Source organism: Notamacropus eugenii, chromosome 5 (genome assembly GCF_028372415.1).
Source record: "Notamacropus eugenii isolate mMacEug1 chromosome 5, mMacEug1.pri_v2, whole genome shotgun sequence".
NCBI lineage: Eukaryota > Metazoa > Chordata > Mammalia > Diprotodontia > Macropodidae > Notamacropus > Notamacropus eugenii.
This window is the reverse complement of record NC_092876.1, coordinates 107,399,149-107,426,510: the sequence shown is the minus strand read 5'-3', so window position 1 is coordinate 107,426,510 and position 27,362 is coordinate 107,399,149. Positions and strand designations below refer to the sequence as shown.

Below are 27,362 nucleotides of genomic sequence, written 5' to 3'. Positions count from 1 at the left end.
GTCCTTTGTCAAGAGTAGGGTATACTCTGGGAATCTGTAAGATCTCAGTTCCTCCAAGGTGGCATGATCAAGCGTGTACTGGTCTGGACGCAGAGAGGTATTCTTGTGCCCAGAATCTTAGCATTTACCTCTCCACAGCCACCTGTCCTCCAGTTCCTCCAAGCCAGCACTGGGGGCTGATTTTCAGATAAGCTGGATGGGCAGGGCTGCCATTCAGTGTGAGACAAAGACCCCCTCAGCCAGGGCCTCCACCCAGGGCTGAGGTAAGACTCAGATCTTCAGTGCCCTCAGGGGTTTTTATGCTCCAACAATGAAGCTGTCAGTACACAGGCTGGTGTGCAGCTGCTGCCTGCTGCTGGAGCTATGGGAAGGCCCTTCTCCCTTCCTGGCCAGCTGATAAAACCCCCCCTTTGGTGCCTCTGGGTTGAGGGATCTGAGGACCTGCTGCTGGGACTGGAGATTCTGCCCCTGAGGTATCCTACTCCCAAATTCTCATGGTACCGCACGTGGCCAGGGCTGGGCTGGGCTACATGCTCCTCTCTGCGTCCTGCGCAACTGGCGTTTCCCATGGGCCTTTCAGGTCAATGTGGGCTGGAAATCTTCTCCACTCTCTTGTTCTCCACTTCTGCTGCTGCAGAATTTGTTGAGAGTCCCTCTCTACAGGTATTTTGTGGGCTGTGTGGGGAGACCCTACGTACGTGTGTCTTTTTAGTCCGCCATCTTGGCTTCGCCCCCCAGATAACATATATTTTCTAAGAACTTTATCATTATTAGAAGGATTCTACATAGAGGGTGTAAAAGTGAGTTGATTATGCTGAGATGTTGTAAAAAAAAAAAATGGAGAGGTGAGAAAGTATGATGCTTTGGGAGAAGGAGAAAGGAAGAAGGGGGAAAACTATCTTACTTAAGAGTTGTACAGGGGAGAGATTTACAGTGTAAGGGGAAATGGGGCAGGAGAGTGACAATGCTTCAACCTCATTCATATCTGAATTGGTTCAAAGACAGAAAACTATATTTGTATGTATACATACATATGCATGTATGTATAAACACATATACATAGACAAACATGTTGTTGTTTAGTTGTTTGTGTCATGTCCAACTCTTTCTGAGTTTGGGGGCTTTCTTGGCAGAGATACTAGAGATACCAACTTTGCCATTTCCTTCTCTAGCTCCTTTTACAGATGAGAAACTGAGGTAAACAGGGTTAAGTGACTCGCTCAGGGTGTTTGAGTGTCTGAGGCCAGATTTTAATTCAGGAAGATCAGTCCTCCTTTTTCCCATGCCAGTTCTTTACCTTCTGTGCCTCCTAGCTGACCAAAGTATTAGGCAGGTGCTTATACCGATACACATACTCATTTGGTAATAGAAGTCTTTTGTACCCAACAAACAAGAAGAATGGGAAGGCAAGTGATAATAAGGGATGGCATATAAAAGGAGCCAGAGGTCAGAAGCAACACAGACTTTAGAAGAGAAACAGCTTAAAAAAGAGAAAGAAGGGTAAAATAGGATGGGGAGAAATGTAAATAGTAATCATAACTGTTAATGTGAATGAGAAGAACTCATCCATAAAACAGAATAGAATAACAGATGGATTCCAAAGCAGAATCCAACAATTGTTTACAAGAAAGACACTGGAAGGTGGGGGATCTCATTTTCTCCTCTCAGAGCTTTATAAATCTAAACCACAAAATAAATTTCAAAAAAAGTCAAGGAGATGAATAGAACCCTTCATGAAGTTAGATATGATAGACCTCTGGAGAAAACTCAGTGGACACAGAAAGGAGGACACCTTCTCAGCTGTATGTGGCATCTTCACAAAAATTATTGAAGGGTTAGGGCATAATAGTCTCCCAACCAAATGCAGAAAAGCACAAATATTAAATACACCATTTTGAAGACCATGATGCAGTAAAAAATTACACTTAACAAAGGGCAGTGGAAGCATGGATTAAAAGTTAATTGGAAATTAAACACATCTAATCCTAAAGAATTAGTGGGGCAAGAAAAAATCATAAAACAATTTCATTAAAGAAAATGAAAACAATGAGACAACATTCCAAAATCTGTGGGATTCAGCCAAAGCAGTAGTGAGGGGAAATTTTATATCTCTAAATGCATATATCAAGAAAAGAAAGAACAGATCAATCAATTTGGCTTACAACTTTTTTAAAAAAAGTAGAAAACGAACATTCAGTATTCCCAATTAAACACCAAAATGGAAATCTTAAAAATCAAAGGATAAAAGTAAAATTGAAAGTATAAAAAAACCTATTTAGTAAGTAGGAGCTAGTTTTAAAAAATAAGTAGATAAACCATTGTTTAATTTTATTTTTTAAAAAGAAGAAAACCAAATTACTAGTATCAAGTAAACAAGGTAAATCAGCTTCCAGTGAAGATAAAATTAAAGGAATTACTAGGAGCTGTTTTGCCCAATTATTTGCCAATAAAACTGACAAACTAAGTGAAATGAGTCAATATTATAAATATATAAACTGCCCAGATTAACAGAAGATGAAATAGAATACTTAAGTACCCTGTTTTGGAAATAGACATTGAACAAAGCTATCAGTGACCTCCATAAGAAAAAATCCCCAGGACCAGATTTACAAGTGAATTCCAGCAAACGTTTAAGGAATAATAATTAAATGCAGTCCCATGTAATCTATTTCAAGAAATACTTAAAGGAGGCCTACCAAATTCCTTTTATCATACATATTGTTTTGATACCAAAATCAAGGAGAGCCAAAACAAACAAAAAAAACAAACTGTAGACTAATTTTCTTAATTTTGATGCAAAAAATTTAAATAAAATGCTAGTATATACAGCAGTCTATCACAAAGATTATACATTAGGTTCAATATCAGGAAATCTGTCAGCATTATTGACTTTTATTAGCAAAAACCACAAAAATCTGATTATATCAATAAATGGAGAAAGAGCCTTTGACAAAATATAACGCTCATTCCTATTAAAAACACTGGAAAGCATAGGAAGCAATGGAGCCTTTCTTAAAATGAAAAGTATTATCTATCTAAAACTAAGAGCAAGCATTATTTGTAATGGTGATAAACTTGAAGCCTTCCCACTGAGATCATAAGTGAAGCAAGGATGTCCATTATCACCACTATTGTTCAATCTTGTACTAGAAATGCTAGTGATAACAAAAAGACAGGAAAACGAAGTTGAAGGAATTAAAAAAAACCTAACAAATCACTTTGCACATCATATGATGGTATGCTTTAGAGAACTCTAGAGAATCAACTAAAAAACTAGTTTAAACAATTAACTTCAGCAAAGTTGCAGGATATAAAATAAACTCACATAAATCATCAGCATTTCTGTATACTGTTTTTAAAAAAATACAGAGGGAAGGAATAAAGAAATTCCATGTTTAGAAAGTGGAGACAGTGTAACATAATTGGAAATCTGTCTGCTAAGACAAATCCAGGGATTATATGAACACAGTTACAAAACTTTTTGCACACAGATAAAGACAGATCTAAACAATTAGATGAATATTAATTGCTCAAGCCAATATAAAAATCACAATTCTATCCATGTTAATTTCCTTGTTTACTGATATACCAAACTACCAAAGAATTTTTTTATAGAACTAAAAATAATTAATAACAAAATTTATCTGGAACAGCAAAAGGTCAAGAATATATGGAAATCAATGAAAAAAATGTTAAGGAAGGTGGCCTAAGAGTTCCAGATTTCAAACTATATTGCAAAGTAATAATCATCAAAAACTGTCTGGTACTGGCTAAGAAATAGAGTGGTGGATATATAATAGACATAAAATACATAGTAACTGACCATAGTAATCTAGTGTTTGATAAACGTGAAGATCCAAGTTTTTGAGGTAAGAACTCATCATTTGGCAAAAATTGCTGGTAAAAGTAGAAAGCAGTTTGGACACAGCATCATTTCACACTGTGCTCCAAGATAAGATCAAAATGGATAAATGATTTAAACGTAAAGGGTGATGTAATAAATTAAGTGATTGTGGAAAAATTTACCTGTCAGATGTATGGATAAGGGAAGAGTTTATGACCAAAGAAGAGACAGAGAGCATTATGGATAAATGGATAATATTGTTTATATGAAATTAAAAAGCTTTTGCCAAAATTGGAAGAAAAACAGGAAAATGCGAGGAAATTTTACAAAAAATTTCTGATAAAAGGCCTCATTTCTCAAATGTGTAGGGAACTGAGTTCAATTTATAAAAATCGAAGGGATACCCATTAATAGGAGAACGGCTGAATAAGTTGTGGTATATGATTGTGATAGAATGCTATTGCACTATAAGAAATAACAAGCAGGATGGTTTCAGAAAAATCTTGGAGGACCTATATTTATTGGTGCAAAGTGAGCAGAACCAGAAATACAATGGACACAGTAAAAGAAGTTGGTTATTGTCCGTCTTTGAAGAGGACCAAGATGACATCACCATGATAAAGTGAAATTTCATTGTGTCCAACTGTGGCTAATCAGACCAATAGGAGCTCGGAATGCTCTATACCAGGTTGGACACAGATAGTCTGTGTGAATATTTGAGGTGGTTACCCCAAGTTTGTGCATCCTGCATTTACTTTGTGCTGTCTCAATTCCACTTTGCTCAAAGAGCACAGCACCCTTTCTGATGTGGACATGCCATGCTGAGCTGTCCTGTGCCAGCATCCCCCCATGTTGCATAGTCAGATCCAAAGTTCTTGAGAGAGACCTTGAGAGTGTCTTTGTATCATTTCTTCTGGCCACCATGTGATTACCTGCCCCTTGTGAGTTCTCCATAAAATAGTCTTTTTGGCAAGCATACATTTTTCATTTAAACAGTGTGGCCAGCCCATTGGAGTTGCACTCTCTGAAACAAAGTTTGAATACTTGGCAGTTCAGCTCGATCAAGGACTTCAGTGTCTGGTAGCTTATCTTGCCAGGTGATCCTCAGAATCTTCCTAAGACAGTTCAGATGGAAGCGATTCAGTTTCTTGGCAAGGCGCTGGTAGACTGTCCATGTGTCACAAGCATATAACAATGAGGTCAGCACAATGACTCTGTAGGCCTTCAGTTTGGTAGTCAGTCTAATATCTCTTCTCTCTCAAACTTTTCTTTGGAGCCTCTCAAACACTGAGCCAGCTCTGGCAATGCATGCATCAACCTTGTTGTCAGTGTGTACATCCCTGGAAAGTACACTACAGCATTCAAAACTTCTCCATTTGTTGTAATCGATGGTTCCACATATGGATGATTCCACATATGGATGGTGTGGTGGTGGCTGATGGAGCACCTGTGTTTTCTTGGTGTTAATTATTAGGCCAAAATTAGCACAGGCAGCAGAGAATTGATCCATACTTTGTTGCCTCTCAGCTTCAGCAGCTACATTGAGTGCACAGTCATCTGCATACAGAAAATTATGCACCAACATTCCCTCCACTTTGATCAGGCTTTTTTGTAGCCTTTTCAAATTGAAGAACTTGCCATTAGTACAGTAGTTGACCTTCATCCTCATTGAAAACATTTGTCTGAAAACATAATGCTGTAAAGCATGGGAGCAAGCACACGGCCCTGTTTCGCTCTATTGGTGACTGGGAAGGTATGAGAGCATTGTCCATTATCCAGAACTCGGGCAAACTTGCCATCATGAAATTGACGTACAATTCTGATGAACTTCTCTGGGCAACCAAATTTTGACATAATTATCTATAAGTCCTCATGACTAACAGTGTCAAAGGCCTTGGTCAGATCTACAAACATTGTGTACAGACCTCTGTTCTGCTCCTGGCATTTTTCTTCTGGAGTTGTCGGGCAGCAAACACCATTACGATTGTTCCTTGGCCCTTTCTGAAGCCACACTGGCTCTCAGGTATATGACCATCTTTATGGTTCCCTGAAAGCTATTTATGGACCAAAAACCTATGGTGCATCACAACTACTCAGTGCTGATGGAGCCACGTTGATTAGTGGTAAGGACATGATCCTACAGAGATGGGCTGAACACTTCCACAGTGTTCTCAACTGACCATCATCAGACAATGCTAAGGCCATTGACAATTTACCTCAGGTTGAAGTCAGTCCCTCCTTAACTGAACTTCCAACTGAAGAAGAGGTTTTGAGAGCCATTAGGCTCCTTTCATGTGGCAAAGCACTTGGTGCTGATTCTATATCAGCTGAGATTTACAAGGTAGGAGGACCACTGCTCATACAAAAGCTGACTGAAATTTTCCAGGTTATATGGCAAAAGGAGCTTATTCCCTAGGAGTTCAAGGATGCCTCCTTTGTCCATCTCTTTAAGGTAAAGGGAATAGATTGTCTTGTGACAATCACAGGGGGATCTCTCTCAATCATTGCTGGCAAGCTTCTTGCTAGAGTCCTCCTTAATAGTCTGATCCTTCAGTAAAAGAAATATTGTATGATGATTAGCTGTGAAAGACTTAGCTGTTCTGATCAACACAATGATCCAAGACATTGGACTCATCCAAAGGACACATGATGAAAAGTGCTCTTCACTTGTAGAGAAAGAACTAATGAACTTTGAATGCTGAGTGAAGCATACGTTTAAAAAACTTTATTATAATTTTAAAAATTTTCTGACTTACATGGAAATATATTTTACGTGACTGCATATGTGTAACTTATATCACACTGCTGGCCTCAAGGAGGGAGGAGGAATTGGGGCAAAGAAATTTGGAACTCAAAGTTTTTAAAGTTTACTGTTTAAAAATTTTTACATGTTGATTGGGAAATGTTAATGAAATAAATAAAAATATTTTTAGAAAATGATGGGCACTCAAATAGAATAGAGCATGGCTATTCCAAGGTAACTAAGTGGCTCAGTAGTTAGAATAGTAGACCTGAAGTCAGAAAGTCCTGAATTCACATTTCACCTCAGACACTTTCTTTATTTGTGTGACCTTGGGCAAGTCAGTTGCCCTCTATTTGCCTCAATTCTTCAATTGTAAAATGAAGATAATAATAGTACCTACCTATGAGGGTTGTTGTGAGGATCAAATGAGATATTTGTAAAGTGCTTATTAGTGCAGTTCCTTTTACATATTAGGCACTATATATTCCCTTCCTTTTCTTTGACCGTAAAATAGATTTGCTGTTTATATAAGCTTTAATCTAAATTTTCTCTCTGTATCACTAGTTTTAAGGTACATGGAAGGATATGATTTATTCTACTGCTTTTTTTCTCCTTACATAGTTTTACATTGCCTTTTATATTTTTTGTCAGTTTCTCCTAGTTACCCTTCCCCTCCTACTTGTTTTAGTATTTCAAAATATTCATTTTAGTGCAATTTATATAGCATACACTGCATTTCAGTTGAAAAATATAACTTTTTAGGCTGTTTAAGATGATTCTGGTATTTTAATATACCTGTTTGTCTAGTTGAAGGATGTATACACAAATCTCTTTTTGTTTTTCAGAATTGGAGAACAGTCCGGTATATTAATGTTTTACCAATAATGGCAGAGCATCCACCGCTCTTGGACACAACTCAGATATTAAGTAGTGATATTCCTCTTCTGCCTGCACCTATTGTAAGTGGGGATGGAGCACAACAGGTAAGGAAACCTAGTCCTTTCTTCCTTTGGACTGCTTATTTACATAAGCTATGATAAATCATTAAGATAATGTATTTCTGGTGTTAATTCACCTTTTAATTTCCAGCTCAAAATGCCTCTTGAAATGAGTAAACCAGTATATGACTATATAATGTACTCCATGTGTAGTGGAGCAACATGTCTCTCTTATTTATAGCCATACCTTCTACATGTATTCATATTTTTTTCTTGCACTTGAGCTTTGTTAATATTAGAGTTGCTTTAGATATTCTTTGGACCATGAGTACATTAGTAGCAAAATGATTTAGAAGAATAGTGCCTCACACATTTTGTGGCTTCATTATATAATAATATGACTGCTTCATTCTTAAGTAGACTCATAAATTTAACATAATTAGGTTTAATGAGAATATATGGTAGTGGAAAGTAGATAATTTTCTAGTATGACACCTTTTACTTAAATATTTACTTTAATATTAACTACTTTTCCAGGTTTTGTATATAAATATTATTGACATTTTTGTAAGTGATATCTTTAAATTTTGTGCTGAACTATATAAAAAGGGTTTGACTCAAACATGTGACCAGTAACCTCACAGGGAAACACACACTAGGTATGAAATTTACATGCAAATTAAAAGCATTCAAACTATGATGATTGGTATTTTCAGCTTGTCTTTTCAGTTTTGGGGGGGAGATAGAATTATTAAATTATAAGGATCTCAGATTGTCTAACTTCTTTCCTACTTAATTGTGTAACTAATCCAAAAAAATTTTCAAGCTAGCATTCTTAAAGACATCTAGAAAAGAAAAATCACATTTTCTTTTGTAGTTTGTTGTGCTTTTCATTTACAACTAGAAAATTTGCGTGTGTGTGTGCGTGTGTCTATCTTACCCTGGTAATTTGAATACATTTTTAATTATGTTCTGTATAGATGGATCCTAGTCTTTGCAAAGCTCTTCTTTTACAATCGTCAGTTGTTATGGATAGCAGAAATCCCTGCACCTTTAAAAATGTTACTGTCATTACTTTTGTTCTGATTGTCAGTGTTTGGCAGTTTATTCAAGAGGCAGCATGTGTTAGAGATACAAAGCTGAAAAATGAAACTATCATAGCCCTCGAGGAATTTAAAATTCTTTCCAGTGGTAACAGTATGCATCCATTAATAAATGCAAAATATACACAGCATAATTTATAGGGTCAAGTCCTAGCCATAGGTTATATGGTTAGAATACTCTCAGTAGCCTCATAGTTGGAATCTTTAGCATCTTCTTCTTTCAGTCTGTATGAGAGGTATCACAGTAGAATGGAAAGATTGAGGCCTTGGACTCTAGAGACTTGAGTTCAAATCCTACTTCTCCAAATTCTTTTTTTTATAAACAATTTTTAACTTTATTTTTTAAGTTTTGAGTTCCAAATTCTATCCCTCCTTCCCTGTCTTCCCTCCCCTGCTCCCTCTCCTAGAGATGGGAAACAGTATGATGTAGGTTATACATGTGCAATCATGTTAAACATTTCTGTCTTAGTGATTTTGTGGAAGAAAACTTGAACCTAAAGGAAAGAAAGAAAGGATAGAGAAAAATAGTATGCTTTGGTCTGTATTCAGACACCATTAGTTCTTTCTCTGGAAGTGGATAGCATTTTTCATCATGAGTCCTTTGGGATCGTCTTGGATCATTGTATTCCTGAGAATAGCTAAGTTATTAACAGCTGTTCATCACATAATGTGGCTGTTACTGTGTACAGTGTTCTCTTGGTTCTCATCACTTCACTGTGCATCAGTTCATGTAAGTCTTTCCAGGTTTTTTCTGAGATCATCCTGCTTGTCATTTCTTATAGCACAAAGCTGCAACGTACTTCTTGGGTGACTGTGAACAAGTCATTTACCCTCTCTGGGCCTGTTTCCTTATCTGTAAATTGAAAAGTTTGCGTTAGATGACTTCATAGATCTCCTTGAGTTCTAACTCCAGAATCCTATTCTTTGTAAAGCTTCTCCAAATACCATTTTTATCCTTGCCTGCTTAAAAATCTGTCATGATGTTCTACTTAGTAAATTAAATCCAGATTCTATCAACTAGGACTGGTGGTTTAGAAGGGGCGCTACTATTCCTTCAGGTCTCAGGTTCTGGCAGTAGTTGGTATAAAACGATTATTTTCTTGTTGTGTGTGTTTATATTTTATGTGTATTTTATTTATACCTGTGTATCTGTGTATGTATATAAAAAAACAATAAAAATCTGTTTTGTTCCTCTTCATCATGGTGCTCTGTCACTTATTCAGCTCAGATCCTGTTTTCTGTTTGGTGCTTGTACTCATTATGGTTAGGGGTCTTCTCTTTTCCTTTCTAGAGTACTCAAATAGGTTGTTTTCTTTAAAGGCCCTCTACTGCTTTAGTATTACCTCTTCACTGCTACTATTTCTGGGTCCAAGAGCTCATTGGAGAGAGCTGTGTGGATAATTATGCTTCTCCCCAGATTGTGAGGGAAAACCAGGTCTATTCTCTGTTTATATCCCTTTTTCTAGTCAAATTTCTCAGTTAATAGAAACAGTGTGCAGAGAAAAAAAAAACCTGAGGGATTATAGAACCAGTAGGAGATAAGAGAATATAGGAAAGAAAGTTGGGAGGAAATCAGAGGCAAAATTTTATCTGTTTTGTAAGTTTTGTCATAAGCTAAACCAGTGCTCATGAGATACGGAAGATCCTTCCCTCTTCTTCCCTTTTCTTACCATGTTCTCCAGATACTCTTTCCATACTGCTACTGCCTTTCCATTGCTGCCATTCCCCCAAACACCTGCCTACATATTCCATAAAATCCTTGCCTCAAAACCCAAAATTCATGCTAATATATTAGTGCTAAAGTCCACTCCATCATAAGTTAAACCTAAATAGGTAGCCACTATTTAGGGGGAAAAAAATTGTGGAAAATGTCTTCAGTATTCAGAATTATAGGTTTACAAATTAACTTTAGTCTCCATATTCATTCGTAACTTGGGGAATGCTTGTTTTGAAAATGGTTCCAGAAGGATCCAACATATTAAATTGAGAATGTGTACCTTAAATATGTTAACCTATTAAAGAAGATGGCTATATTTGTACCATCAGTTAAACTACCAATTTCTCATTACTGTTATTAATGTTGAATAAAAGTACTTTAAAAATAACTACATATCACCAGAATAGAATCTAAAAATTGGTGATTTTTTAGGGGGAGAAGGCTGTGTTTTAAAATAATTCCCAGGATCAACATGTTGTGAAATAGAAAATCTTCTGTGATGAAATATTTTTTAGTAAGGCTTGTAGACCAAATTAGATGGTGGAAGTAAGATAAAGTAACCTCATAGCATCCAGATTTCTCTACTCTGTGATAGTGAAGGATTAGAATAGATGCTTGGCTTTTTTAATAATAAACAGCTTTGTCTGTATGCCAGTAGAGGAAACAAAGGATAAGAATTCCATTACAGTTTGCCCATTGCAACTCCAAAGATTTTCATTGTTCATTTAATTTTTTAAAAATTTTGTTTTGGTAGCTCCTGATCAATAGGAACTTTATTTTATTGGGTTTATTGAAGCATCCCCTTTATAGATATTAGCTATTTCTCTTCAGCCAAACTTTGGCATTAAATTTTGATGTATGAACCTTTTCTCTCTTCTCAACTTCATGCTTTATGAAACTTGAAAATTAATTTACCTATTAATTTATTTTTTAACTCCAGTATGTAAATTTATTTTCTTAGCATCCTGGTTTTCTGATAGAATTATAGAAATTATGCCTAATGATCTTTAAAACTTTTAAAATTGCTATAGTAGTCTTATTCATTTTCATTTATGAAAGGTATTGAAAATGCCTTCATTAATAACTTCAATACATATTATAATGGTTTTGTATAGCCTTTCTTCATAGAATTAAAAAAATATTACACAGATGATCTATTTATCCTCACAGAATTCTGATTTCACAGGTAAGAGTAGGTATTACTTTCCTCAGTTTATCAGTGGAAAAAAACTAAGGAATCATGAAGTGAAGGGTTATACCTAAGGTTATGACAGTTGATGTATATTGAGGTTCTTAGCCTGGGCCCCTAAACTTGTTGGATTTTTAAAAATTTGATAACTATACTTCACCACATTTTCTTTGTAGTCCTGTGTATTTTATGCATTTACAAATGTTGTTCTGGGAAGGCATCAGTAAACTTCCCCGGATTGCCATAGGGATCTTTAACACTGAAAAGGTTAAGAAAACTTCTGGTCTGCATCAGTGTTGCCAATGGATTCCAGTGAATTGGGGCTTTCAAACTTTTTGAAATCATAAAACTTATATTTAACAATAGCTATCCCCTTTCCCCAGGCTGACCCCTACATCAAAAATACACTTTGTTCTTAACTCTGTTTCTTAGTATCCCTGGCTTCCTTCATGTCTCAGATCTCATGCCACCTCCACTTCGTTGGCCCTCCTAGTTATTAATACTCTTGCTTTTTGAATCATGTCCTTAACCGTTTGTGTAAGATCTTTGTGTGCAGGACCTGGTTTTCATTTTATCTTTTCATCCCCAGTGTCTTCATCCAGTTCCTTGGACTAAAAGTGCATCAGAACTCTAGTTCCAGAGGATCTAACTCAAATAGACATAGAGTAAAACTACAGATTAATGTTGTATCGTATTTTTATTTATTTTGTTAAAACATTTTCCTATCACAGAACTGTGTGTTTGACAAAGACAGCACTATAAAGGGGTAATACATTGCATTCAATAGGCCATCCTGCACTGACTGAAAGAGTTCTTTATCTGGGAGTTCCCCAGGTTGTTGAACTCCTAAGTCTATTCTTTCTCTTAACACTTTATCAAGTATAGAAGTAAGACTCTCTGTACCCTCAAGGAGCCTACACTTTAATAGTAGGAAACAACAAACATAGAGGAGGAATGATAAGGTGGGGTGGGGAGGGCTGCTGATGTCACACAGAAGATGAGTAGAGCCATAGGCTCTATTTAACAGTAGCAATGATTAGTAGTAATATATTTGATTGTTGCGCCCAGGACTATTTTTGATTATTGCGCCCAGGACTACGTCAGAAGGGGAATCTGTGTGGTTGAATAATGAAGTAGGGCTAGAACTAGATAGATAGAGTAGATCATGTGATTTTGCACTCATGAGGTCATCAGTGAGGCTGATGCAATACCTCATGCAGTTTATTCTGTGAAATTCCTCAATATTTCATTTTCTATTTCTACAAACATTATTTTAGTTCAGGATTTATTTCAGGCGTGAAGTTTCATCCTGCTTCCTTCACTGCTTTGGTTCATTTTAAGCAAAATTGCCAGAACAACTTAATTACATTTTTCATGATGCCACTTTTCTGCTTAAAATTCTCTCATTAGAATTGTATGTTATTTCAAACCCAAATTTTTCTACCAAGTATTCAAAATCCTTCATCAGCTGCCTGTTTTGTGCTCAGCTTCATGTCTTTATTCCCCATTTTGGATCCTCTGTTCCAATTAAAGTCTCTTCCTTTACCATTTGCACTTGCCTGGGACTTTGACCCATTCTTACCTCAGTGGATTTTGCTTGTCCCTTTTTGGAATGTTCTTTCTACTTCTCTACTAATCTTTTGAAACACCAAGGCTTTGCTTCTTTCTTTTGTGGAACATTATTTAGTTAAATTGCTAATTTTCATATCTCTTTGGGGTTAAAAAACAATTTCTACTTTGAATCCTGTGTTCAGATTTCACAGATTGCATGCATAGTGTCCTATGTTATAGCCACTACTAAAAAAGCCTCCTGAGATTTTTGCTGTAGTTGTTTCCATTTATCCGGTAATTTTATGCATATAAGTTACTTATGCATTTGTTTTTCTCCTTAATTCATACAGAAGCTTGTTGAAATGTAGAACTTGCAGATGAGTTAATAATGCATTGGAATGAACACTAAATACCTGAATTCTGTTCTTAGTTTTGCTTCATAACTATGGCAAATTACTTAACCTCTCTGTGCCTTAGTTTTACAAATGGAGAATCTGAGACATAAATCAGTTTCTTCTGCAAATTGAAGGGACTTAATCATAATCATGAAAAGCTTCAATGTATTTATGACCTGTTTATTCCCTAGCTACACACTTACTATTTCCAGGGAACTTTGATTTTGTAAAAATTTGCATTTCTGTTCATGAAAGTTACTGGTAAAGAACATTTGAGTGATTTTTTTTTTTAAGTTCAATGCAGGGTTTTCCTTTTTGTTTTGAGTCTTTATGTGTACCAAGTGCATCAAAAAATAAAAGAAGAATAATATTAACATGGTTTATTATTCAACATTTTTTTCAAGTAGAATATGCTTTTTGCTAAAATTTCAATATAGAATTTTCATGAAAAATACCACCATCACTGCCACAAAATTGGCCTTAACTATTTTTTCAACTAGGATTTGTCAAATTATGCTAACAATTATTCAGTTCCATTCAATTCAGCAAATGTATTAAGCACCCATGTGAGTTAACTGGGTCATGGTTGCAGTTAGGAAGGAGAATTGTGAATTAAATAGATTATGATTGCAATATATATATATGAACTTTGTGGATGTGTGTATATTTACATATACATTTTGTAGCCTTTCTGTTTTTGTTTTATAAAAAATTTCCTATTTTTCATGTTGTAATCCTTGAGCATTTGTTGCATTTTTAAGTAGTATTTTATAATGGTTTTAAGACCATGGTCCAGGATATTACTTTACATATGGTAGATATTCTATAAATATTTTATTATTTTTATTTTCCCAGGTTAATCTTTCACCCATTTTATGATGAAAAACAGTGCAAAAAGTTATCAGTGGGTTTGTAGAAATATATTTTAATAGGCAACCTCTCAGGAATATAGTCATTAAAAGTCTTCCCATGTCTCTAAATGTGTGGTGATTTTTCAGTTATTTAGAGGTTTAAAATGTATTTGCTATTGGAAAAGTAGTGTATAATAGTGAGGTGGCAAAGGAGGTAATATTAGAAAAGGAAATTTTATTAGGAAGAGGATGTGTGTTTCAGATATCATAGCATCATAGGTTTTTGAGCTGGGAGGAAGTTCAGAGACCATTGAGTCAGCTCCCTCATTTTATAAATGAGTAGACTAAGCCACAAAGAGGTTTTGATTTGAACTCAGGTATTCAGAAATTTGAAGGTACAAATATAAGGGCAGTATAGATGAGAAGTTAAATTATTAGTGACACTTCAAAGGTCAGTAAAAAAGCTTTTTCTCCTGGGTGAGAAGGGAGCAGGGTCCTCCCCTAGCCCTGGGAAAATGCCCAAGAAAGGGGAAAAAATAAGACTATAAAAGGTTACTTTCTTGGTGAACAGGTATTTTCTTCCATCGTTTTAGTTGAGGAAGAACAATGTTTACCATTAGAGGCCTCCAAAATAAATATGCAATGGTCTCAGGCCATGGAAGAGCTCAAAAAGGATTTTGAAAATCAAGTAAGAGAGGTGGAGGAAAAATTGTGAAGAGAAATGAGAACGATGCAAGAAAATCATGAGAAGTGACCTTTGAAGTGTTTTTGGTGTTTGTGGGTAGGGGGTATCTGAGACCTGCTGCTGCTGCTGAGGCCTGTGCTGGGTTATTGGAAAAACAACTGACCTGGAAAAGAGATCCAGGAGAGATAATTTAAAAATTATGAGACTACCTGAAAGCCATGACCCTAGATACCATCTTTCATGAAATTATCAAGGAAAACTGCCCTGATAATTCTAGGACCAGAGAAAGAATCTACCAGTCACCTCCCGAAAGAGACCCAAAAAGAGAAACTCCTAGGAATATCGTAGGCAAATTCCAGAGTTCCCAGGTCAAGGAGAAAATAATGCAAGCAGTTAGAAAGAAACAGTTTGAGTATTGTGGAAATACAGTCAGGATAACACAAGATCTAGCACCTTCTACATTAAGGGATAGAAGGGCATGGAATAGGATATTACAGAAGTCAAAGGAACTAGGATTAAAACCAAGAATCACTTACCCAGCAAAACTGAGTATAATACTTCCTGGGAATAAATGGTCATTGAAAGAAATAGAGGACTTTCAAACATTCTTGATGAAAAGACTAGAGCTGAATAGAAAATTTGACTTTCAAACACAAGAATCAAGAAAAGCATGAAAAGGTAAACAGGAAAGAGAAATCGTAAGGGACTTACTAAAGTTGAGCTATTTACATTCCTACATGGAAAGATAATATTTGTCAGTCTTAAAACTTTCCTTAGTATTTGTGTAGTTGGAGGGATTATACACACATATATGCATATATATATATATACACACACAGAGAGCACTGGGTGAGTTGAGTAGGAAGGTATACCTAAAAAAAAATAAAATTAAGGGGTGTGAGAGTAGTATATTGGCAGGAGAAAGGGAAAAATGGAATGGGGCAAATTATCCCTCATAAAAGAGACAAGAAAAAGTTTTTTCAGTGGATTGGAAAAGGGGGGAGGTGAGAGGGAAAAAGTGAAGCTTACCTTCATCACATTTGGCTTAAGGAAGGAATAAAATGCTCACTCAATTTGGTGTGAAAATCCTTCTTACACTAGAGGAACGTAAGGGGAGAAGGGGATAAACAGAGTAAAACTAAGCAGGGGGGATGATAGAAGGGAGGGCAAATGGAAAGAGGGAACAATTAGAATTAAATGCTTTTGGGGAAGGACATGGTCAAAAGAGAGAATAGAATTAATGGGGGGGCAGGATAGAATGGAGGGAAATATAGTTAGTCTTACACAACATGACTATTATGGAAGTCTTTTGCAAAACTACACATATATAGCCTATATTGAATTGCTGCCTTCTCAGTGGGGTTGGGTGGGGAGGGAGGGAGAGAAGTTAAAACTCAAAGTTTTAGGAACAAATGTTGAGAATTGTTTTTACATACAACTGGGAAATAAGAAGTACAGGTGATGGGGTATAGAAATTTATCTTGCCCTAGAAGACAAGAGAGAAGATGGGGATAAGGGAAGGTAGGGGTGTTGGAAGGCAGGGCAGATTGGGGGAAAGGGTAATCAGGATACATGGTGTTTTGGAATGGTGGAGGGGAGAGATAGGGAGAAAATTTGGAATTCAGAATTTTGTGGAAATGAATGTTGAAAACTATAAATAAGTAAACAGTTTTTTTAAAAAATTAGAAAAAAAGAAATTTGGCTTTGGGGATAGACTAGAATGAGAAATAATTTCAAAGAAGAAAAACTATGAAAAAGACTTGAAAAATCTGACAATTTGTAATTCTCTCATTTCCAACTAGTTTTCCTTAAGCCAATTTCCTACAGAGGATAAATTTTCATACAAAGGAGTACTAGGTAAGCCAATTCCAGAGGTTGAAATGTTTAGATTTGTTATTTAGGGGAGGTAGAAAGGAAGTATGTCATCCCTATTTCCCTATCCTGCTTCTTTGATTTTAATAACGACTAGATTCTTTTTCAGACTTAGTCCATAACCATTTGTGATCAGACTATTTCCCTTGAAATGACACTCCAACTAAGCTAAAATCCTAAATAAATATAAATATCAAGTTTCAAGATGATAGCTCACAAGAGTGCTTACTTTCTGAATATCATCCTTTAAAAACAGCAGTAGGATCATATGTGAAGGGATCTGAGAAGCCATCTAGTCCAAGTCTTATTTTACTGATGATGAAACTGAGTACTCAGGAGGTTAGAGGACTTGTCCAAGGTCACAGTCACTGTTTGAACTCATCTTCTCTGGATCCCAGGACTTTATGCTGTAATGCATTGATTCCCAATAGAAATTCTGTGAAGAGGCAAATGTGCTAGAAGTTCTCAAAAGGAAATTTGAAAATCAAAGAAAGGAATAAAACAAATAAGACCTGTGATCCAGTGAATGTGGGGGATGTACATTGTGCGTTGTACAGTGTACCTTGGTGTAATAGCATTCAAAATAGGATCTTTTGCTGCTTTTGTTTTAGTATAATCAGGTGCCTCTGATTGAATCTTGCCTTTATCAATCAAGAGGCTTACAAGGAGTAAAGTATATAAACAAGAGTTTAACTCGAAATAGTATATGTATTTGTATTTTTAATTATTTTAATGTGATTAAAGATCTTTCCCAGCCATTAATGGGCCTGCCCATTGGGGGGAGTTTGATTAAGGAAGATTTGTGGGAAGGCCCAAGCCATTTGTTAATGAGGCACTGCTTCTCAAGGGTTGTGATGCCCTCTGGCTCTAAAAAAGGTATAAATACTCTGAGTTGAGCTTTTACTTTGGGGCTTAGTTTTTAGATGAGGACTCTGGGAAGCTAAGGAGCTTTGAGAACCCGGATGTCATGCTTCCCTCCCTGGTAACTGTGGTCAGACAGTTGGGGTCCAATTGTCTGTTGAATTCAGGCAGAGGAAACCATGTCTGTTGATCTTTTGATTTCTCTGTATTTTCTTTGAAACTCAGGGTGCTGACTCCCTGAACTAACTCAATGATATATGTACGTGGTTAAAGGAATGATACATGTGCTTGAATAAAGTGATTGTTAAACCCTCAAAAGTTGCCTTTCCTTTTATGAATGCAGATCTAAGAACCTGTGATAGCAGGCCTCCCTGTTCATGTTGGGGTGCTTAATGCTGCATTCGGTTAATTTGGTAATTAAAAGAAGTAGTAGCAAAAAATGCTAGAAGAAAATTTACTAAAACCACCAACAGTAGCATCAAAATAGTTAGAAATGTTCAACTAAATTCACAGGCAGAATGAAAAGAATCTAATGTAACAAAAATTATCTAAAATGTGTAGATATATCTCCAAATATAGTGAATATTTGATCTGTTGTTTGATTGGTTCTTTGTACATTTTCAGCTGATTTTTTAAAAATCTATTTTCATATAGATATGCTTCTCTTTTCATTGGATATACATCTTTGTGGAGAAGAAAAAGCTTTAATGTAAATTCAAGCATGTAGGTTAATGTTGTTGTAGAGATGTATGGGTTATATGCTAATCCAATAAGCAGTTGCTATTGAGGATACAAGAAGAAAATGAAAAACAATTCCTGTCCTTAAAAAGCTTACATTTTACTGGAGGAAACAACATGTAAACAGAAGAGTACATACATGACTATTTGAGGAAGGAAAGAGTGCTGATAGTTATGGAAATAGGAAAAGCTTCCTCTACAATGTAGCAGGTGTCTTGAACCTTGAAGAAAGTCAAGTTGCAAATGATTTAATGATAAATAAGTTAATTTACAATCAGTTAAATAAGTTAATTCTTTGCAAAGTTAAGAAATAACTATTAAAAAAATTTAATCTCTTGGTAAGTGTGTCTACACAATTGTTTACAATTTGTTTCCATTATGTCATATAAAAATCTCTGTAGATGAAGTAAAAACTAGGACTAAATTAATATCTCAATCAGAAAGCAAAATTAAAAACATGGTGTTAATAGAATATATTTGGAAGAATCTTTCTTTGGCATCTTAACCTTCTGTTGATAAGACATAATTTTGAAGCAGATGCTGCAGTTCTTTGTTGATTTAGTCACTATGGTTACATGATACATTTAGCATATAGCAGGAAACTCACTGTACATTAGTTGATTTGATAGGAAGCAATCATTGAGGTAGGTATTGCTGACTGTACTGATCATACCTTTTATGTCCTGCCTCAACCTGTGTACTATATATATAGGTCTAGAAAAAAATTAAATAGAATGCTATTCAGAATGGAGTTTGTTAGATTTGTTGATTAGTCAGAGATGAGTTAATGAGCACTACCTCAGTATTTAGTGAATGTAACAGATTGAAACATCCTGAGTGGTGCTGAGAATTTTAGAGCATTTTTGTCACTGTTGTAGCACCAGTTGAATGAGGAAAATAAAAAGAGAAGAGCTACAGTAGGTGAAAGTGCTAAAGTTTCAGTGTAATTAACATTTCCATTGAATTCCATAATTAGATCCACAGTGGGAGAGCAGAAGATGGAATGTAATTGTTATGAATAGATGCCCTGATTGAGAATATAAGCTACAGATTTGCCAGGTTTAGTGTGAACTTAGAAATGTCCTTCTCAACTGGTTTTCATCTTAGAATGGTAATGTTAAAAGTTATAATACCTACATTTTGACAAAATACCATATCTTAAATAAGAACAGCAGCATGATTTATTTTTTTTTTTGTAGTCATAATACCAGCTTTTGGTTCTTTCTGGTTTCTAAATAAGCTTCAGGCTATAGTTTCTATAGTTTGTGTACATTGTAAAGAAAATTTTACTTGTATTATTTTTAAGTGAAAGCCCTTCTTTCACTGCTGCATTTTACTATTCTAAGAGTTCTGTCATTTTCATATAGAATTTGGATTTTATTAAGAAGCAATCTGGCAGCAGTATTTGAAAATTTTAAATTGGAGGTTTTCAGGAATTTTTTTAAAAAGAAGGTATAAACATACTACAAAATACTTAGAAAGAATGTAGTTTTTCATCTTTCTGGCAGTAATCTTATTTATCCTTTTCAAAATATACCTTTGAATCTTTGGAGAATGTGCCCAATAGATTTATTTATTATCCTGTGCATTTATAGCTATTTGACCTGTTATTATAGATGTAGTGGAAAATTCTACTCTGTAATTACTCTGTAATAACTGTCACTTAGGAGCTCCTCTTTAATTTTAGTAGTATATATTACATTGTGTATTCTATCACTTGAATAACCTAAAAATTATATTGCCAAATTCAGAACAGTAGTTTAAAAGTATTACTTTTAAAAGTAAAAAATGGATAGAGGAAATTTTTTTTTTTATGTCTTGTTGATACTATAGATTTCACTTCATTCTGAGTATTTCAGAGTTATTAATTTTATTAAATATACAAAATTCTTTGGTTCATGTTGGCATCATGAGTTTATTTTGTTGTAGAGATTTGATGTAGAGATTTGTTGTGGTGGTCTTTTAGCATTTATTTCATACTCCTATTTTCTGAGTATTTGAGATTTTAAAAAGGAGTAATTTAAGGTAATGTAGTTGATTCTTTAAATATTAAGAATTCCTGAAAGAGTTAAATTTTAATGGAGAACCCATTCATAAATGTTCAAAATGTGTCCTCAAAAATAATTGACTACATTTTTTGAGTTGAATCTAAAAATGATCTTTAGGAATTTTGATTTCCTGAACTTATTCCAGGTGCTAATTTACATTTTCTTTCATTATATAATTTATTTATTTTTCAGTTCTTAACATTCACTTCCACAAGAATTTGAATTCAAAATTTTCTCCCTATTTCCCCCCACCTCAGGACAGAATGCACCCCATCCACCCCTTTCTCTAGTGTGTCCTCTCTTCTGTTACCCACCCTTCTTTCATCCCCCTTCTCCTCTATTTTCCTGTAGGGCAAAATAGATTTCTATATTCCATTGCCTGAATAGCTTAATTTCCAATTGCATGCTAAAACAATTTTTAACAATCATTCTTAAAGGTGGTGGAGTAGAAAGACGCATATACTCTAATGCTTCCCCCACAATCCATAAAATACCTGTAAAGAAAGACTCTCAACAAATTCTAGAGCAGCAGAAGCCACAGAACAACAGAGTGGAGGAGATTTCCAGCCTAGGGTGACCTGGAAAGCCGACGGGAAAAGTCTTTCACACCAGACGTGGAGCGGAACCCAGCCCAGCCAGCCCCAGGAGGAGGACAAGAGCAGGCCTTGGGGGGCAGAATCCCTGGTGGTAACAGCCGTGGTTCACAGATCCCTCAACTCACAGGTGCCAAAGACAGCTTCAAAGGTCAGTGAAAGGGCTTTTTGACCTCCGTGGTAAGGGACCAGAATCCTTCCCTAACCCTAGCCCCAGGCAGTTGGCAGACAACAGTCAGCATCTGTTGGTGGATAAAGGTGATCTGAACCTCAGTCTCGAGGCCGGCCAGGGAATAAACTTCTTTCCCTTGATTGTTCCACCTTGCAGGAACTCTGAGATCTTACAGGTCCCCAGAGTATACCCTACTCTTGACAGAGGACCCAAAAGTCAAGTAACTGGTTGGGAAAATGCCCAAAAAAATTAAGACTATAGAAAGTTACTTTCTTGGTGAACAGATCACCTGTCCTCCCACAATAGTGTTTGCTTCTGATTATCCATTTTCCCAATTTGCTGTCCCTTCTATTATATTCTCTCTCCTATCCCCCCTTTCCTTCCTGCAGGGTGAAATAGATTTCCATATCCAATTGAGTGTGTATTAGTCCTTCCTTAAGGCAAAACCTGTGAGAGTAAGGCTCACTTAATTCCTTTCATCTCCCCCATCTTCCCCTCCATTGTAGAAGCTCTTTCTTCCCTCTTTTATGTGAGATGATTTGCTACATTCTACTTCTCCCTTTCTCTACTCCTAGTACATTCCATTCACTAGTAAATTTTATTTTTTTAGGTATTCTCCCTTCATATTCAGCTCACCCTATGCCCTCTATGTATGTGTGTGTGTATGTACATACACCCATACTCCCATGTACATATATACATATCTTCACATATGTAATATACATATACATGCATGCCCATACACACCTACATATATATGTGTGTATATATATATATATATATATATATACACATATATATGTATGTATGTATATTCTCTCTAACTACCCGAGTAATGAAAAAGGTCTCATGAGTTTCAAATAACATCTTTCCATGTAGGAATGTAAACAGTTCAACTTTAATGAATTCCTTCAGCTTCTCTTTCCTGTTTACCTTTTCATGTTTCTCTTGGTTCTTTTATTTGAAAGTCAAATTTTCTATTCAGCTCTGGTCTTTTCAACAAGAATGCTTGAAAGTCCTCTCTTTCATTGAAATTCCATTTTTCTCCCTGAAGCATTATACTCAGTTTTGCTAGTTAGGTGATTCTTGGTTTTAATCCCATCTCCTTTGACTTCTGGAATATCATTCCAAGCCCTTCGATCCCTTAGTGTAGAAGCTGCTAAGTCCTGTGTCATCCTGATTGTATTTTCACAATACTTGAATTGTTCCTTTATGGCTGCTTGTAATATTTTCTCCTTGACCTGGGAACTCTGGAATTTGACTACAGTGTTCTTAGTAGTTTTCCTTCTGGGATCTCTTTCAGGAGGTGATCAGTAAATTCTTTCCATTTCTATTTTGCCCTCTGGTTCTAGAATATCAGGCAGTTTTCCTTGATAATTTCTGAGAAGATGATGTCTAGGCTCTTTTTTTGATCATGGTTTTCAGGTAGACCAGTAATTTTTAAATTGTCTCTCTTGGATCTGTTATCCAGGTCAGTTGTTTTTCCAATGAGATATTTCACATTGCCTTCTATTTTTTCATTCTTCTGGTTTTGTTTTATAATTTCTTGGTTTTTTATAAAGTCATTAGCTTCTGTCTGCTCCATTCTAATTTTTAAAGAACTGTTTTCTTCGGTGAACTTTTGAACCTCCTTTTCCATTTGGCTACTTCTACTTTTTAAAGAATTCTTCTCATTTGCTTTTTGGACCTCTCTTGCTATTTGGGTTAGTCTATTTTTAAAGGTGTTATTTTCTTCACCATATTTTTGTGTCTCCTTTAGCAAGCTGTTGACTCACTTTTCATGATTTTCTTGCATCGTTCTCGTTTCTGTTTCCAGTTTTTCCTCCACCTCTGTTACGTGATTTTCAAAATTCTGTTTTGAGTTCTTTCATGGTCTGAGACCATTGCATGGTTTTGGGGTTTTTTTTTTTTTGGAGATTTTGGATATAGAAACCTTGACTTTGATGTCTTCCTTTGATGGTATGCTTTGTTCTTCCTCATCTGAAAGAATGGAAGAAAATATCTTTTCACCAAGAAAGTGATCTTCTATAGTCTCATTTTTTCCCCCTTTTGGGGGCATTTTCCCAGTCAATGCTTTTGAGTACTTTGTCAAGTGGAGGGTATACTCTAGGGACCTGTAAGTTCTCCATTCCTCCATGGTGGCACAATCAAAGGAGAGGGGTCTACTCTCCTGGCCTGCATTCTGGTCTGTGAGCAACCACAGGCATTCTTTTCTGCCCAGGATCTGCGAGTAGGATTCCCTCTCCACAGCCACCACCAGCTCCACCTCTCCAGTGCCAGTGTTCCTCCTCACCCCAGTACCTCCACTCAGAGCTGAGATCCAGATTAGCCACTCCATTTCCCCAGGGTCTTTAGATTTAGGGCTCCAAAAGTGGACAGTGACTGCCACCATCCTGGGTGCAGGACTGGGGCCGGACCCACACCCCCCTCTCACCCAGATGAAAGATCTTACTGACCTCTGAAGCTGTCTTTGACATTTGTGGGTTGAGAAATCTAGGAGCCACAGCTGCTACCCATGATTCAGCACCCTGGAACCCGATCCAGTCTTGTCCATGCATGCCCTACAGGCAAAGCTAGGCTGTGCTCTGCTCTGAGCCCGGTGAGATAGACCTTTCCTGTAAGCCTTCCAGGCTATCTTGGGCTGGAAATCTCTTTTACTCTGTCATTATATGGCTTCTACTGCTCTGGAATTTGTTTAGAGTCATTTTTTACAGATATTTTATGGGCTATGGGGGAGAGCTAGATCAGGTCTGCCCTTCCACTCTGCCATCTTGGCTCTTCACTCCCCAGGTACTAATTTTCAAAGAGATTAGAGAATGATACAAGTTGTGCTTCATAAACCTGCTTGCTTTGTGTGTCTACAAATTTGTAAACAAAGAAATATAAAAATGTGAAGTGACAGTGGTATTTTTGTTCTTGAAAAGTGTTTAGAGTTTTAACAGTAATTAGTGACTATTTACTGTGGAGACTTTTAAATGTGAAAGGATTTTTTTTTCGGTTTTTAAATTTTAAACTTGTTCTTTTAAGTTGAGGAAGTTTTTAAAATAGTGTTTGTTTAAAATTGGCTTTTATTGAGCTCATCTCAGAAACTGCAAAGTACTTTTGCCATCCAACTTATTTAAATTGTGTTTTTATTAAATGTGAAAAATAAGCAAGATACAAACTTTTTTTTAATATACTGAAGATAGCAACTTGGTAATAGAGTTAATCGGAATATGAAGCCCTTCTGAATTTGGATTATGGGGGCAGAACATACAACTTTGGGTATTATGACACAAGAGAACGAGATGTTGTGGCCAGCAGAAAATTTTAGACCTTAAATAAGTCGTTATTGAATGCATAAAGCAAATCTTACATAGTTAACTGAACTTGATTCAGTTTAAAATATGAAAGATTTTTGTTCATTACAGCCATGTTAGATTATTTTTTTTTCTAACATGTATTTTCTGCTCTACTGAACACAGAGAATTATTGTGTCATAATGGAAAGAGCTCAGTTCAGATCCCACCTCTGATACTGATATCTGACCTTGGGTAATCATTTAACCTTCATGGATTTCAATTTCTTCATCTGAGAAATGGATGGTTGTACTAGACTGGCTTTTTTGCTTTTCTATAATTATTCCATCTTTAATCTTTAAACTCTTCTTGATTACTATTATGCTATTACACTTCATTTAAGGAATATTGAAGTGTAAGGAATTAAATTATCCCCATTATGCTGTGCTTTATTTCTTATATCTGCATTTTAATGTTTTTCTGCCCCCTTTTTCAGTCTTGGTTTGTTGGCTTTCTTTTCTTTTTTCTTTTTTTGGCAGATTGCCTGACCAGCAAGTAAATCCCTCTCCATCTTGTATTTCTGATTAGATGATCATTATTACATAGTCACTAAACAGTTATTAAATGCTGCTCTTTGCTAAGTGCTGGAGATCCCAAAGGAGGCAAAAGAGTTCCTACCTTTGAGGAGCTCACAAGGTAATGGCAAAGACAACAAACAAACAAATATATGCAAACAAGCTATCTGAAGGATAAATAGGAAATAAACAAGAGAGGTAAGGCACTAGAATTAAAAGAGGCTGAGACAGCCTTCCAGTAGAAGATGCAATTTTCCTTAGGATCTGAAAGAAGCAAGGAAAGCCAGTAGGTGGAGATGAGAGTGTTCCAGTCACCGTTGACAGCCAGGGAAAATGCCAGAAGCCACAAGATGGATTGTTTTGTTCTAGGAACATCAGGTAGGCCAGAGTCACTGGATTGAAGAGTATGTGTTAGAGTATAAGGTGTAAGTAAGAAGATTGGTAGGAGGGAGCTAGATTATGAAGGGCTTTGAACACTAAAGAAAGGATTTTGTATTTGATCCTGGAAGCAATAGGGAGACGTTGAAGTTTATTGAGTTAGTGGGGCATAACAGGATCTGACCTTTGCTTTAAGAAAATCACTTTGGTGGCTGAGTGGAATATCAATTGGAGCAAGGAGTGATTTGAAGCAGGCAGAACCACCAGCAGGCTGTTGTAGTGGTCCACCTGTGAGGTGCTGAAGGCCTGCGTTGGAGTGGTGGCAGCATCTGAGGAGAAAAGAGATGATGCAAAAGTGAAATGGACAGATTTTGACCATAGATTGGATTTGGGGGGAGGTGAGAGATAGTGGGGACACTAAGATTTTTAGATTGTGAACCTGACAAGTGTGGTAGGATGGTTTTAAGCCTTCAACATTTAGAGGGAAGGTAGGAGCAAGGGAGGGTTTAAGGGAAAGATAATGAGTTCAGTTTTGGATTTGTTGAATTTAAAATGTTTCTTGGACTCTAAATCTAGTGTTCTTTCTACTACATCATACCACCTCTTTAAAGGTTCTTGGGTGGACTTCAAATATCTACCATTAATTAATGAGTTTATTAGTCCATTGTACTACGAAGACAACTGTTGTCATAGCACAGTGCCTAGTTCATAATGGGCATTCAGTCCCTATTGAATTGGTTAGAACCCCTGAAGAAGAGAGTAATTTCACAACTCCAAGCAGAAGTAGAGGTGGAAGGGAAAGGCTTGGCCAAAAGGACTGAATACCTGGAAGAAATGAAGCAAGAGATTAAAAAAAAAAATGGAATGAGAGTTTTGGCAGAAGCAAATTATAGAACAAATGCTTTAGAAGCTGGGTAACCTCCTTCGAGTAGCAGACACCTTGAAAATTAGAATAGACCAAATGAAATTCTGAGTGCAGAAGACAAGGGATATGAGAACAAAATTAAGAGGTTGAAAAAAATAGAAAGAAAGGTAAGATATCTTCTGTCAAAAACAAGGAGCAAGAGGTCAAGAATCTCTAGAGTAAATAATTAGAAAATGGAGGAAGAAGGGAGGAAACAATCATTTTATTAAGTGCTTTCTGTGTGCCACGTATTGTGCTCATCTCTTTGCAAATAGTCTCTCATTTGAGACTCACAAAAATCCTGCAAGATAGGTGCTATTATTATCATCCCCATTTTACAGATGTAGAAACTGAGGAAGACAGGTTAGATCACATGAGTAATTGTCTGAGACTGGATTTGAACTTGATTCTTTCTGACTTCAGGCTGTTGTTCTATGTGTGTGAAAATATGTTAGTGTTGATCAATTTCAGAATAATGTAATTAAAATCCTAAAAAAAAAAATCAATTGTATAATTACAAAATAGAGGAGTCATGGTTAAGAAAACTATAGCAATTTTCAAAGAGTTGAAGGGGTGGCATGGAAACAGAATTTGATTTGTTTAACTTGTCCCTGAGTATAGAACTAGGACAAGTGGGTGGAAGTTACAAGGAGATAGAATTTTACATAGCATAAAGACAAACTTCTAATAGACAGTGACTTTTATAACTGGAGTGCACTAAGTGTTCCCTGTCACTGAGGCTAGATGACCACTTTACAGGAAGATGAAGACTAGATTGATAATTTATTTAGTAATTGATAAATTAACTCTTAGGTCTCTTCCAAGTCTTCACATACTATCAGTCCATAAATTCTAGGAAAGACTTAAAGTCAATGAGCAAAGTAGATCCTTTCCAGTGCTTACATGTTATAGTATACCCTCACCATC

General features: G+C 36.1%; 1 protein-coding gene across 12 annotated transcripts in view; it reads left to right on the top strand.

Moving 5' to 3' along the window:
- FNDC3A (fibronectin type III domain containing 3A) overlaps nucleotides 1–27,362 on the top strand; it is a 213,810-nt gene that overhangs the window by 54,491 nt on the left and 131,957 nt on the right. For all 12 annotated transcript variants that reach the window (XM_072610542.1, XM_072610537.1, XM_072610543.1 and 9 more), the window contains one exon: nucleotides 7,433–7,570. In XM_072610542.1, coding sequence (XP_072466643.1) covers nucleotides 7,472–7,570 — 99 coding nt within the window. In that variant the 5' untranslated portion in view covers nucleotides 7,433–7,471. The remainder of the gene's footprint in view (nucleotides 1–7,432; nucleotides 7,571–27,362) is intronic.